Source organism: Delphinapterus leucas, chromosome 3 (genome assembly GCF_059928025.1).
Source record: "Delphinapterus leucas isolate spDelLeu-1000000601 "Yukka" chromosome 3, BTC_Dleu_Yukka2, whole genome shotgun sequence".
In the NCBI taxonomy this organism is placed as follows: Eukaryota; Metazoa; Chordata; class Mammalia; order Artiodactyla; family Monodontidae; genus Delphinapterus; species Delphinapterus leucas.
In genome coordinates this window covers 64,218,194-64,233,625 of record NC_143131.1, presented here as the reverse complement: position 1 = coordinate 64,233,625, position 15,432 = coordinate 64,218,194, and the positions used below count along the sequence as shown (strand labels likewise).

Below are 15,432 nucleotides of genomic sequence, written 5' to 3'. Positions count from 1 at the left end.
TATTATTACTCAGCCATAAAAAGGAACGAAATTGGGTCATTTGTAGAGATACGGATGTACCTAGAGACTGTCATACAGAGTGCGGTAAGTCAGAAAGAGAAAAACAAGTATCGTATATTAACGCATATATGTGGAATCTAGAAAAATGGTACAGATGAACCAGTTTGCAAGGCAAAAACAGAGACATAGGTGTAAAGAACAAACGTATGGACACCAAGCGGGGAAAGCAGCACGTGGGGGGGATGAATTGGGAGATTGGGATTGACATATATACACTAATATGTATAAAACAGATGACTTGTAAGAACCTGCTGTATAAAAAAAATAATATTAAAATAAACAAACAAAAAAAACACTGCTCTTCGAGATAATGTCAAAGAATGAAAAGGCAAGCCACAGATTAGGAGCAAGTATTTGCAACAGATATATCTGAAAGGGGCTATTATCCACAATAAGAAAATAAATAACCTTATTAAAAATGAACAAAATATCTAACACTTACTAAAGAAGAGGTACAGACGGTAGATAAGCCTTGTGAGAACATGCCCAACATCCTACACCATTAGGGAACTGCAAACTAAAACAACTATGAGGTACCACTACACACGTATTAGAATGGCTAAATTCCAAAACACTGACAACATTAAATGGAGAATGTGGAACTCTAAAAAGGAACTCTAAATTCATTGCTAGTGAGAACGTAAAATGGTACAGCCACTTTGGAAGACAGTTTGGCAGTTTCCTACAAGGTAAGCATACTCTTCCCATAAGATCCAGCAATCACGCTCTTTGCTATTTTACGCAAAAGAGCTGAAAACTTAATGTGCACACAAAAACCTTCCCATATTATCAGCTTTATTCTTAAGTGTCAAAACTTGGAAGCAAGATGTCTTCACCAGGTGAATGGACAAATAAACTGTGGTATATCCAGACAATGGAATATTGTTCAGTGCTAAGAAATAATCTACCATGCCATGCAAATACAAAGAGGAACCTTAAGTGCAAATTACAAGTTACATAAGCCAATATGAAACAGCTACATATAGGGTTCCAATTAAACGTTAGGGGGAAAGGCAAAACAAAAGATCAGTGATTGCCATGAGTTTGTGGAGAGAGGGGTATGAAAAGGTGGAGCCCAGGGAATTTTTAGGGCAGTGAAAATATTCTGTATGATACTATAATGGTGGATTCATGTCATTATATATTTAGCAAAAACAACAGAATGTACAGAACAAAGGATGAACTGTGGACTTTGGGTGGTAATGATGTGCCAATGTTGGTTCAGACTGTAACAAATATACCACTCCTGTGTGGTACTGCACTGGTAGAGGAAGCTGTGCTATAAGGAAGTATATACACAATTGGGCCTCTGAACCTGTGGGTTCCACATCCTTGGGTTCAAACAAACCTCGGATTGAAAATACTCAGGGGGCAAAAAAAACCACAGAAGGTTCCAAAAAGCAAAACTCGAAGAACTTGCCTACTGGCAACTACTTACATAGCATTTACATTATATAAGGTATTACATGTAATCTAGAGATGAAGAATACAGGAGGATGTGCACAAGTTACATGCAAGTACTATGCTATTTTATATAAGGGACTGGAGCATCCACAGATTTTGGTGGGGAGGTTGGGGGAGTTGGAAGGGCAGGTGTCCTGGAACCAATTTCCCCATGGACACTGAGGAATGGCTGAACAGTGACTTAATGCTAACATCTAGCTGTAACATTTTCTTATTCTCTACAGATTTTATTCACTTTGAGATATGTAAAATTCGAAGTTTTATTCTAAGTCTTTCAGAGTGCAAACTTACTAGTTGTACTGTGTGGTGGGTTCTATATTCATCTTCACTCCGAAGGCGCTGTTGGAATTTTTCATTGTGTTTTGCAATACAAATTTCCTATAAATACATGAAATGTGTTTTAATATAAGTGAAACCTGAAAGACTCAAAATCTAATTCAATTTGATAAATTAAATTTTAATCTTAACATATACCTACACAGCAAAATATCAAGTAAGCTACCTCTGGTTTCTCATCCGGAATATCAAAGCAGCATAAGCCAAATAATTAGGATCTTAAAAGATTCTTTTATTAAACTACTTAACATCTGTAGAATTCCTGATTTCTCCCTTTTTTTGGAAGGGAAGGAATGGGGCATGGTAGAGTGGAAGGGGGGTGTACCTAGAGAGTCTCAAAAGTCTCTTTCAAATCTGAAGACTGTGGCCAGAAGATTCTAAGTATTATTGTACTCTTTAAACTAGTCTGAGCAAAAAAAAGGACACAATAACTCTTGACTTAAACTCTGTTTCTTAAGTGCTTTCTGATGAATTAAAGAACATGATTTTGCCCGGATTGGTTTAAACAATATCATGAAATCTGAATCTTCTGATCATAGACTTCAGAGCTAAAAAGAGACCTTAAAGACTAGAAAGTACAATAATAGTATGCTACAGATTTACATGAAAATAATATTAAGAGATATGTGCTCTTTACACATACCCTATCATCTGGCAACTTCCTCGTGGCACCATGCTAAGTCTTCATTTTCTCTGGGTCCTTCTGGAGAAGTCCTCCAGATAAACAGTTTCTAACACTCTCAAAGCTATACCAAAAGATTACTCTTATAACCTCGTTAAGTCATACACGAATAACCTTTCAGGCCAGGAAGCTGTATTTTAAAGCAGCTCTTTTATCTCCTTCCTATCTTTACCCACACTGTGTTGACTCTACTGCCTAACAAGTATTGATCACAGATCGAACCTGTCCAAGGCAGTCTCCAAGGGGGAGAAGTGGCATGATATAGTGATATAATGGCTCAGGCTTCCAAGTCACACAGACCTAGGATAGTATCCTGCTTTGACCCATACTAGCTGCTTTTCCTTAGGTAATTTATTTAACGACTGGAAGCCTTAGTTCCTTTGGTTATAAAATGAGGATACAAGTCTACAATTCCTTATCAAGAACAGAACTCAGATGTGTTTCAAAATTAATTTTTTTTTAATTTTAGAAAGGTGATATGTTGCATACACCATCTACTGCCCAGTAACTCCAGCAGGATCTGACACAGCACCCCATAATAAGTATTACTGATGTTTTTGCAGTGAAAACAGATGAACAAAGTAAGTAGGACCAAGAAATGTTCACGTCTGGGTTTGCCACCAAATCAAGTATCAGAATGCTTTTTGGCTACTGGGAGAATAAAAGAAGATAACATACATAAAGAACAATGTTATTTCTATTATTCTTCTTGAAAAGTTTAATCACAAAGCATAGACCTCAAGTCCTCATGGCACAGCCAGAGACCGTCTTTGTTCTTTCAAGAGGAGAAGCAGGGCATGATTTACTTATAGCCAGAGAACTACCCCTGGGTATGAAATTCTATTGTGGGTGCCAGATTAACCACGGAGCCTGTGACCCTGGGGATGCTGACATGCAGACCACAAGGAATGTAGGGTGCTGTTACAAAGAGAGTCATTCTGATCTTTGGTAAAGTATGATCGATCTTTCTTCTCAGAACAGTGTTTCTAAGTTCCTCTCTTTCCAGCCTTCTTTTGTCATTCCTCCTTCCCTCTGCAGTTCTGTCACCTAAGCCATTGGATCTGGGGGTCTGGGAGCAGGGAAAGGGGAGGACAGGGGGTAAGACCATTCAGAGACCCTTGGCTGTGTGCTGTGATAGGTCACAGCAGATCAGAGGCTGCGGTGTAAATGGGCAGAATCTACAGGGCTGAGTTTCCCTACCTCAGATTTAGTTCAATATAAGAATGAAGAGTGAAGAATATAGATTAAATTGGTACACACTTTTATATATAAATAAAGATTTCCTTGAAGACTGAGGTCAGAACCAGTCAACTTAATTGTAGAGCATCCCTGGCCTCCTTAAAATAAAAAGGAGCCGGGAATTGCATTACGTGGAATCCTGTAGTCATGATCAGAGTCACCTTTGGGTGGCTGAGACAAACAGCATATCACCACTGGCTGTTCTGTGTTTAAGAGGGTAATGCTCAGACAACCATATAATGTCAATATAATGGCCCAAGTATTGAGAAGATATAACTCTTACTCAGTTTTAAAAGGTGTGTGTATTAGTGACAAATTGCATTAGAATTATTGGATATGGGTCAAAGATTAAGTAATGGAAAAATAAATAAATAAATAAAAGATTACTTAATGGAATAAAAGATGTAAAATTAAGATTATATTCAATTAATATGTAACCTATTATACCTTTTTATTTCTGAGGTATGCTTTCTTGGCTGAAACCCGTCCACGTCTTGCCTCCAGCTGGCGTGCTTTCTGCTGAAGTTTCTGTAGCTCTTCTCTCTGTAAATGCACAGACACTGCCATCTCTTCCTTCTCCAGCATGGCCTCCATGCTTTCATAAGTGTCATAGTATACCACTTCATCTCTCTTTTCTGTTACAAAACAGCAACAAGGGGTAGTGGTTAAGAGCATGGGCTATGGAGCCAGACAGAACAGGGCTCTGATCCACTCACTGATCCTATAACCTCAGGCAAAGCCATTACCCCTTTGTAAAATAGTGATTAGGAAATATACCTCTTTGGGGGAATGTGTATGCCAGTGTCTGGCACATAGTTAAGTGCTCAATGTAAAATGCCAAGAACCTTGTCTCCCAAATAAAAAATTTGAGAATACAGATTCTGGCTGAAGCAACAAAGCAAGTTACTTACAAAGTAAGTAGGAAGGAATAACATAGTTGCACTGCTACATCTACTAAATCACTTGTTTGACTTCACATTAAGTCTTCTTAGCCTCAACAGAAGAAATAAAACTGGTGTCCATGTACATTTTCCCTATGTACGCAAACAAATACATGGGGAAATTCCATCATTCATTCAAATGTCTTTTTGTGGACTTATGTATTAGACACACATCATACCCGATATAAGTCTTTTGATGCTTTCCAGTTGTGCTGTCAACAGTAACTCTTCACACTTTAAGATTTCAAACTGCACTTCATACAACTGAAGTTGCAGATCATAATAATCAGCTTCTAATTGATCCAACTGAGCGATGGCTTCTGTACCGCCCTGCAAACTCTGCATCTGCATTGAAAATAAAAATAAGAACATATCTAGTTTGAGAGAACAAGGAATTAAGCTATGATTAGAAATGAATACTAACTAATCAGACAGGATAAATCCATGAAGCAACTGAACACCAGCAGACGATGTGGGATCAGAGGCTCGTGTACAGATAATTTAAGAACCTACTAAATTTGTGTATAAAGCTGTGTGAACATGTATATTTTTCTCTGAGTACAGTGTTCCTAGCTTTCAAATTCATAAAGGGACAAGAGTCTGTGACTTAAAAGAGGTGAGAATGACGATAATCAAGACTCGGTTAAAAAGGAATAGTACTTACTCCTAAGTGTGGTTAAAAAATTTTTAAGTCAAATGTAATTTTGCTTGCCTGGGTGATATTTAATGTTGCAGTGTTACTTTAGAAAACTGTTTGATGTTTAGCATTATACCATGGCAAATACCACTGTCACATCAGGAAAATGTTTTTGTTTTTAAAATAACCTAAGGAGATGTGACATATCAACATTTTTTTTAAAGAACAAAAGTCTCCCCATGATTTAAACCACAGAGTTGTACTGTACTATAAAGCAAGGGATTTGTTTGGGATGGGCTTAATAAATCACATTTGGTCTGTTTCTCCTGAGTCATGTGGTCATGTTAAATTAATGCCAATGAAACTAGCGCAGCCATCATCACAGATACACATAAAAAGCACAATATGCATATACTGGATCACTCAACAGGCATAAACCTGGCAAGAATGACTAACTGACAGCTTTACCAAATCCTCTGAAAAATTCAAACACAATCGAGAACATTCAAAAACAGACTACTAAGGTACTATTAAGGATAACCCCAGGGAAAATGACCCCACAGATAAACATGCCAGACTCCCTGGCCCATTTCAGCCTCACCCTTCCTCTACCATAGGAGACCAATTCCAGTAAGAAATGTTCTTGCAATAGCACATAGTTATAAATCTTACCTCAGCAGCTCTTTTAGGCACCCTATGTTGTCATTACAATTCATCCTGGTTAGAATAAAGCTAGTCAATCTGATGAAGACAGTGGCACTCTATTTCAGTCAATAAAATGCTAGCATATCAAGTTTTAAAGTTCAAGACCTTAAGAAAATTCCAGATACCTAGTAACATAAAGGAGAAAGCTAACTAGAAAAGAAGATTAGAGTGGAAATGCCTCAGGTGAAGGAGAGATGGAGCTGAAATCTGTGAAAAAATTCTGAATAGTGTGGAAAAGTTCAGAACATGTTCTAATTTTTCCTTTAACAATAGTAGCAAATCAGAAAATGTAAGGGAAAAATAAATCCATTAACAAATCTAAATCCATAATTTAAAATCCATTAACAAAAAGATTTTTCTAGATCGTACCCTTAAAATATTACAGATTACCTCATACACTATTTTTTAAACAAGAGTGAGACATGCATATGCACATTCATAGAATATATTTTACATAAAGCTGTATTAATAAAAGCAGTGATGACATTTTGTTCTTCTCTAGAGAATATACAACTTTCACAAATACATACTCAATGTATTTAGAAGGCAATGTGGTCAAGCCACAGAATGGGAACAAATATTTGCAAATCATATATTTGATAAGACTTGTATCTGGAATATGTAAAGAACTCTTTCAATTCAGTGATTTAAAAAACCCAATTTTAGGGAGTTTTCCGGCAGTCCAGTGGATCCCGCAAGCCTAGCAGCACAGCTCCCCCACACACAAAAAAATTTTTAATGGGCAAATGACCTGAATAGACACTTCTCCAAAGAAAATATATAAGTGGCCAATAAGCACATGGAAAGATACTGGACATAAATGCCATCAGAGAAAGGCAAATCAAAGCCACGAGATACCACTTCACACCCACCAGGATGGCTATTATTGTATATATATATATAATATATATATATTATATATATAATATATATAAAAGACTGTTTAGTGTAACGTAAAGAAAGATGTGGAGAAATTCTATCCTTTGTACACTGCTGGTGGGAATGTAAATGGTACAGCTGCTTTGGAAAACAGTCTGATAGTTCCTCAATAGGTTAAATAGCATTTCACACCAAGATAAATGAAAACCTTGCACATGGATGTTCATAGCAGCTCCAAAAGTAGAAAGAACCCCAAAGTTCATCAACTGGTGAATGCACAAAATGTGGTGTATCATTTGGCCAAAAAAAGTAAATTAAGTAATGATGCATGCTACAATATGGATGCACCTTGAAAATATTACACTACGTGGGGGAAAAAGCATTTTAAAAAATCACATCTTTTATGATTCCATTTATATGAAATGTCGAGAATAGCAAATCTATAGAGACAGAAAATAGTTGCCTAGGTGTGGGGAGGACCAAAGGGGCGATAGGAAATGAGTGCTCCTTTTTCTTTTAACAGTTGCTGCCTACAGTCATGCTGGCATGCTGTGAAAATGCCGTAACTCTAACTCTTCTATCAGAGGCCCCATTGTGAAAGTTATCATCATCTCATGGAGGTACTGCAAAATTAACAACTGCCTGTAGAGTCAGAAAAATTTAAGTCTTATACCAAAAAAAAGTCAAATAGCACATCTTATTAAAAAAAAATTTTAAATATATTTTTCTCACGGCTTTTGTTACCTTTTTTTTTTTTTTTTCCCCCGGTACGCGGGCCTCTCACCGTTGTGGCCTCTCCCGCTGCGGAGCACAGGCTCCGGACGCACAGACTCAGCGGCCACGGCTCACGGGCCCAGCCGCTCCGCGGCATGTGGGATCCTCCCGGACCGGGGCACAAACCATGTCCCCTGCATCGGCAGGCGGACTCCCAACCACTGCGCCACCAGGGAAGCCCTGTTACCTCTTCTTTTAGTGCATGTTTCCTCTGTTCCAAGCAGATCTCTTTAGCTCTCATCATCTGCAGAGTCTCCTTAGAAACTGCATACTGGAGTTTTTCCATGCGTTCAGCAGCCGCTGCCCATGATGCTTTACCGAATTTCTTCTGATCAGCTCGCATGCGATCATATACAGCTATGGATAATTTTTTAAAAGACATTGAGACATTAAGACATGAAACAACTTGATACTAAAGAACTGAAAGTCTTAGATTCCACTGATCACACACTCAAAGATAAACACACAAATGCTACCCTCATGATAAACTACCTATAACAGCTCTAAAATATAATTCAACAGTATGTTAGATTCTCTCTAATGTCTCCAATAAGAATTTTCAATAGTCATTCTCAGAGATAACTTTCTGAAGATGAAACTGAGCTTTCAGGTTAATTTTAAAACTTACTTAAAAAAATACTCTTTTCACATTGGTCCAGTGTTATTAAATTTCTAAGTTTCTATAAAACTTTATTCTGTCACGGTTTATACTTTTTCCTAGGTATGTTAGTTGAAATCAGAACCATAACTATTAAAGGGTATTTAAAAATTATTTAAATTCATATACTTTTGAGTTCTCCAAACGTATTTTAATGATAATGGTAGGATGAAATAAATCCTAGACATTAGCATGGAGCTGATTCTGCTAAGGTTAGTGCTGGAGCAGAATCAGTTAGTGCTGGGCTTAACTAACTAAGCCCCAAAGAAGACACCCAACTTCTCCTTGCCACCACACAGAAAAAGGAAGAACTTTTTAGTTTGCCACAATAGAGGCCTCATTCAAGAAACATTTCTTGACAATCAAACACCTAGTATCTTCCAGTTAAAGAAGTTTATCACTGATAATAGCATGGTGCTGGCTCATCTTGGGTCCTTATACAAATGAACCCAACCATCCTATGGTCCTTATGCCTAATAGGTCAGACATGCTTTAACTATCATAAAAGAGTCAGGCAATCTGATTACGCAGTACCTAATGTAGTCTTTAGATTAGTGTACATTCTCTAGTAGTTTCTTTAATACGTTCACAGGTAAGTGATTAATACTTTTGCAATGCAACTATATCATAACCCTCTTTGCAAGAAGTATCTCAGTAACATTTGCCTCAATTTTAATTTTTTGACAATAATACGAGTACATACTTGAAAATTAAAACTGTACAGAGAGGCTGATAGTGGAAAAGAGCAGTTTCTCATGCTCAGCTCTCCCCCCACCCTTAGTCCCAATGCCTAAATGCAACCAACTTGGAACCTGCTCCTGGGTAGTTACCTCCATTCAAGAACGTCACCATTTCTTGATTTAGTCTTAAAAATCTGTTGAGTTCTTATGACAAATGAGCAATCTATTTACTCAGAATCTCCTCTCAATATAGTTCTTTTGGTTTCTCTTTGGCCTTTAAATGCTAACATATTTGAATATTGATCTGATCCTTTATTTTAGGGTTTCTAACAAATAATAACTACTTCTGTTGCTTACATAGCAAATGATTCTGCCATCTTAAATCTCTATCTTTTAAAAATGTATGATAATATTTATGCAACCATAAGATCAGTACAGTAGTGCACTGTAGGGGAAAAAATAACAGCAGGGGGTTTGGAGTTAGACAGCTTGGAGTTAAATTCTCACTTCTACCCATCAACATGTAACTTTCAGAAGAAACTTAACTGTTCTTGGGCTAAATTCCCTTGAATAATAAACATAAGGAAATACAGTACCTCCTCGGAAGACTTGTGGAAATTTAATGAGAGAATAATAGATATTTAAATGTTTCTCTCACTTCACATGGCAATATTAATCAAATACATGGTCTGTTTTGTTTCTTCTCTCCCTCATGCACACGTGACCACAATCACTCATATTTGCACGATGTTGTGTTAATTTCAAAGTGCTTTTTCCAAGTGTTCTATTTATCTGCCCAGCAATCCTATAGAATAGGCATGGTATGCATTATCAACACCTTCAACATAGATATGTGAAACTTGGTGACTTAAGACCAAGGTTACACACCTATAAAAGGAGAGTTATATGAGTACCCAGGTTGCTTAAATACCTAGTCTGCTGCTTCTATCATTTTTACCTGAACTTGTAATCACAGCATATAGTCAAACATTCTGCATAAACAAAAATAGTCTGGAGCCTTATCTCTTGCTTCCCACTTAAGGACTGTGTCTGTGGAGCAGTTCCCTGTCCTAATTCAGTCTCAGGTTGTTACCTACCACAAGAGCTAGTCAATACTTTGTCTTCCAACATCTTTAGATAGAATGTATTCTTCTGCCTAATTGCTGCTCACTTCACCTGGAGTTATTTTCCAACAGCTCAGGAATATGAAGATAATGTAGAAAATTATGAATACAGAATGCTCGGAATACCCCTAGAACAATATTGGAACACCTCTAAAACAGATTCTTGGGCTTCCCTAGTGGCCCGGTGGTTGAGGACACGGGTTCGTGCCCCGGTCCAGGAAGATCCCATATGCCGCGGAGCGGCTGCGCCCATGAGCCACGGCCACTGAGCCTGCGCGTCTGGAGCCTGTGCTCCGCAACGGGAGAGGCCACAACAGTGAGAGGCCCGGTACTGCAAAAAAAACAAAAAAAACCCAGATTCTTCTCTCCCTCTGCTGGCAAGAATAGATTCTTGCTAAGATGACTGATAACATTAACAGGATAACAACCATGTAATAGCACCCTATGGTGATCATTATATGTAAAAAAGCTCTGAAGGCAACAGTCCTGGTGTTTACAAGGAATCATGTTAAATTTGTTTAAAAAACCTTAATGTTCTAACATACATATACCTGTCAGAAAAGGGCCCATTTAAGATGTTTTTAAAAGCTAAGCAGTAAAATTGGGCTACACCTGGCTTTGCATAAGGAAGGAAATAAAGGCCTATTTTACTCCTCTTCTAATATATAGAGAATGCAAGGAGATCTTATATAGATCAATAGGGGGAAAACAGCCCAAAAGAAAAATAGGCAGAAGACAGTAACTGGGAAAAAAGGAAAGATATGCAAATACCAATTATTACATGAAAACAAAAAAGATGAACACTCAGTAATAAGCAAAGAAATGCAAATTTTAAAAACATGGTACTACTTTTCATCTATTAAACTGTTTGTTTTTTTTTAAATGACAATGCCAAATGATGCTGAGGAATCAAGGAAAGTATTCTCATTCAGCACAATTGCTTCGAGTGAAACTTTTAAGGAAACATGGATTTGCTGAAAGAATAACCTGAATAACGACTTTAATGCCAGGTATACAAATAGAGAGCTTATTAAAATAATGAATAATTTAAACTGCTTCTCAGGGAGTGGTGGAACGATTTCTGTGGCCTCCTATGGAAGAGAGTTGGAAGGAATGGACCTTGCCAGACAGACCTTGCCAGATGTATCTCTTCATTTGGCTTGATTTGTATCCTTTATAAATTGTAATGGTAAGTATGTGTTCTCCTGAGTTCTGCGAGTGAATTTTTGAACCTAAAAGGGCTGTAGGAACCCCAAATTTGTAGCCAGTTGGTTAGACGTACAGATGGCCTAAGGACACCCCAAATTTGCAAGTAGTGTCTGAAGGGCAGGGAGTCTTGCTGGTGACTGGGACTTTAAGCTATGACGTCTGTAACTGTGAACGATTATTGTCAGAATTGAATTATGCTATACTAATACCCATCACTTTTAATTTTTTTAAAGGTGGGCTATATGTAAACACATATGCCTAGAAAAGACTGAAAGGATATACCTTAAGTTGTTAACAGTAGTCTTCTTTAACTGCTAGGATTATGAGTGGTCTTTAATTCTTTTCTATATAACTATTTCGAACATAAAATACTTAAACCACTCATTTTTGAAAATACCTAACAAAAATAATTCTACTGGGAAACTCACCTTTTTGAGCTTTAGCTGTTATTTCAAAATATTTGACAGTAAGATCTTGAATGGACAGCACAGCCATATGAGCTTTCCGCTGCCAGTCAGCATCTTCTTTTTGTAGACTTTCAATTCTTCGGGGACCCAGGTAATCATTCTCTATAGAAATCTGTAGAGAGAAAAAAGAAAAATGGAAAAGATCATTTCTTTCTCTCTTTTAACATTTACTGAACATTTATATATCAGGCATTGTGCTTGGTACTAAAACAAAGAATACTGGTTTTTCCCTGCTCTGCAGTAGAAGCTATCAATTTACAAAACAATTAAATTAACAATAATGTTGAAGACAGTTGATGCAGAAATTGTTCCCCCTTCCTCCTCTATCTTCTTCTTCATCCTTCCCTTTTCTATATACAAAGGACATATAACAAAATGTTTAAGACTGATGATTTTCAAGTGCTGGGATGAGAAATTTATTTCCTCCTTTACGATAATTGTATTTTCAGTTTAAGAATTATTTGTGCCAATAAAATGCTTATTTAATCATTGACATAAATAAATAAAATAAGATTGACAATATATAAAAATCAGCCTATCTGCCTACTGAAGGGCTCTGGATATAAGTAACAGAAAAACTGGCTATGTATTATTTATAAGAGTCACAACTAAAACAAAAGGACAAAGGAAGGTTGAAAATCAAATGATGGACAGAGGTATGCCAAGTGAATGTCACAGAAGTAACAATATCAATATTAAAATACAGAAAAGTGCTAAACCGGTATGTTAATATGGAAGAAAGTTACAGTCCAGGAAGAACAGCAATGGACCCTCTGTACTGCTTTACCACATACTGAGAAAGAAACTTAAAACTTAAACAACAACACCATATTAGGATGATGGGGAAAAAATATTATAGAGAAAAATGTGCCACCCCTGGCACACTTAAAAAAATTGATCAAGTAAGTTATCATACACCACTAAAAAATAATGAATTTCAAAAGTAGAAATAATGCAGGTCATAGTCTCTAAACAGTACAATAAACAGAAATCAAAGGAACAGTTTAAAACAGTTGACTGAGTCTTGAAGCAACAATATACTGCTCCTTAAGCAAATGAAGTCTTCCAGAAAGAGGGAAAAACATATGAGCACTCCCTGTAGTGCTCAGCACACACAGAACAATTAATTAGCAACGTTAAGGGGACAGTGGCAAGGTAGAGGAAGAGGTCAAGAATGATCCTAGGGTTACTGGGAAAAAATATGTACGTGGAATTGCCAAGGATTTCATTTTGCATACTAAGTTTAACTTTGCAAGTCATGTCCAGAGATATAAGCTTGGGTACCCTTGACACACTAGAAGACATTTAAAGCAACGAGAGTGAATGAGTTCATGTAAGGAATTGTAATCATGTAAGTAGCAAGATTCAATGGAGGAGAAATCAACACTATCAAACACTGCTTAGGGATCAAGTAGATACACAACCAGTACCCATGGACCTAACAGCGTGAACTCGGCGACAACAGTTCTGGAGTACAGGCAAATTCCTTTTGCCTATTAATTCCCACCATATCTTCAGACCTCAGTTCAATTACTGGTTCATGGATGTCATCCCTGACTCACCATTATAGGCAGTATAAGCTCTTCAATCTAAAACATAGCCTTCATTCTTAAGTCTTATCACAATCATACTTTATATTATTTTATATCACCTCCTTTCTGCTCTGAATGTTCCATGAGGGCAGAGAATGCACAAGTGGTTTTTATCTCTGCTTGCTTGCTTTTCACTAGCACACTGCTGGGCATGAACTAGGTAATCTACAATATTTCCTGAATGAGTGAATAAAAATTCACTTCCATACATGTTTTTAATGAGGAGAGAAATGCAGACACACGTATAATACTCTTTTGAGAAATTTGTGTGAGTGAATAGAGGGGAAAAGGGTGGAGAAGAGGATAAGGCTTAAGGGTAGGCACTCTTGCTTTATTTTAATGGGAGATCACAGAGCAGGTTGAGAGGGAGAACCTATGTCTTCCCCTGTGAAGAAAGAACCCAGTTATGAAAAGAATCTGAACAAGAATTATGTATATGTATAACTGAATCACTTTGCTGTACAACTGAAAGTAACAGAACATTGTAAATCAACTATACTCCAAAATAATATAAAAATTTAAAAAAGAAAAAGAATCCAGTTAAAAATAAATTGGTAGAGGAGACGGGAGAAGACACAAGATAGCTGTTTTTAGATGGCAGGGTGACAAACCATTTATCGTAGGAAGAGAGTCAGTGAAGTCATGGTGAAACAGGCACACATAATATACTGCTGGTGGAACTATAAATTGATTAAAACCTTTTCTGGAAAGTATTTTATGATACCATAATCTTTGAACACATTTAGCTGTTTAGATCAGGACAAACTTTACTGAGGCCCATAAATTGCAGAGGGCTTTGAAGGAAGGGTAGGATTTTGACAGTTACATGGGGAGCATATGGGAAAAGAGAACCACCCAAAAGGGATGCTGTAGGTAAGAATTAACCTGAACAAAAGCCTTGAGGTAAGTAAGCAAGTTCAATGCATGGTAAAGGACAGAGAGCAGTCCAGCCTAGCTGGAGTTTAAGTAAAACAGATGAAGGTAGTGGGAGATAACACTAGAGAAGTAGGTTAGATCAATGAGGAGGCTGAGGAGTTTGTATTGCATGTGACAGGCAACTGGAAACCACTGAGGGCTTCTCAGCAATAGTAAGTGGCATATTTAGACTTCAGTTTACATTTAAGGTTTTAGAAAACTTGTTTTCTGTAATAAAACCATCAAGGTTTTTGTGCTTTCATCTGTTGTGATTACCTTTGATTTTTAAAACAAGTTAAAAAGCAAAAGATTAGTGTTCACAAGTATGAAAAAGAAATTTAATAAATTGATAGTATGATAAATTTAATAAATTGTAGCAAAAATTTAAATTCTTATTCGGCACGTTATGACGGAAGTCCTTTTCAATGACATGATTAAACTTCGTATGTTTATTATACCTAAGACCATAAGCTAGGTTAGCTAAGTTTTTTCCCTGACTTTGAAAGTCAAAATGTATTTAGATTCTATCAACTCCGAAGTTCAACCTTCTGCCTTGTGATGCTAGGGTTCAGGCTCTGAAAACCACATTTAGCCTTTGCCAACAGAAAGGGCTGGAGGAGATTTCAGAGTTGAAGGAAAGAGAAGATTTGCTTCTTCCTATCTGTATCACTTGACTTTCCTGTTTGCTGTTCCTGTGATCATCATCCCAGACTCGCTTCTTCATGCCAGCATCTGCAGTACCTTCTTGAAGGAGTTAACAGAATCGAGTTTGCAGTTTTTTAACCTTCACAGAACTGACCTCATTTGTGTGCCCAAGACAAACCGGCACCTGTCCACCAGTGCCCTATCCCCCGAGATCTGGTCCTCTCCACTGAGATCAGACACACCAGCACTAGAAGAGCAATGTCTTCTTTCTCAGAGGTCAGCTCCACAGGACCTATCCTTTAATAATTACCACCTCTTCCCTTTGTAACCCCCGATCCTAGGAGTGGTGGCTGCTTTTGCAATTAACTCTGATATCTTAAGAGTTGCCTTCTTATCTACCTTGTTAACAACTTTATACCTGGTTC

General features: G+C 37.3%; 1 protein-coding gene across 3 annotated transcripts in view; it reads right to left on the bottom strand.

Annotated features, from left to right (window-relative positions):
* Positions 1-15,432, bottom strand: part of JMY (junction mediating and regulatory protein, p53 cofactor) — an 80,327-nt gene that overhangs the window by 27,214 nt on the left and 37,681 nt on the right. For all 3 annotated transcript variants that reach the window (XR_016392710.1, XM_022594030.3, XM_022594041.3), the window contains exons 3-7: positions 11,817-11,967; positions 7,905-8,074; positions 4,902-5,067; positions 4,229-4,416; positions 1,816-1,902 (exon numbers count right to left, since the gene is read on the bottom strand). Coding sequence is in view for 2 of the 3 variants with exons in the window: in XM_022594030.3 (XP_022449738.1) it covers positions 1,816-1,902; positions 4,229-4,416; positions 4,902-5,067; positions 7,905-8,074; positions 11,817-11,967 (762 nt within the window). In the remaining variant the exon portion in view is untranslated. The remainder of the gene's footprint in view (positions 1-1,815; positions 1,903-4,228; positions 4,417-4,901; positions 5,068-7,904; positions 8,075-11,816; positions 11,968-15,432) is intronic.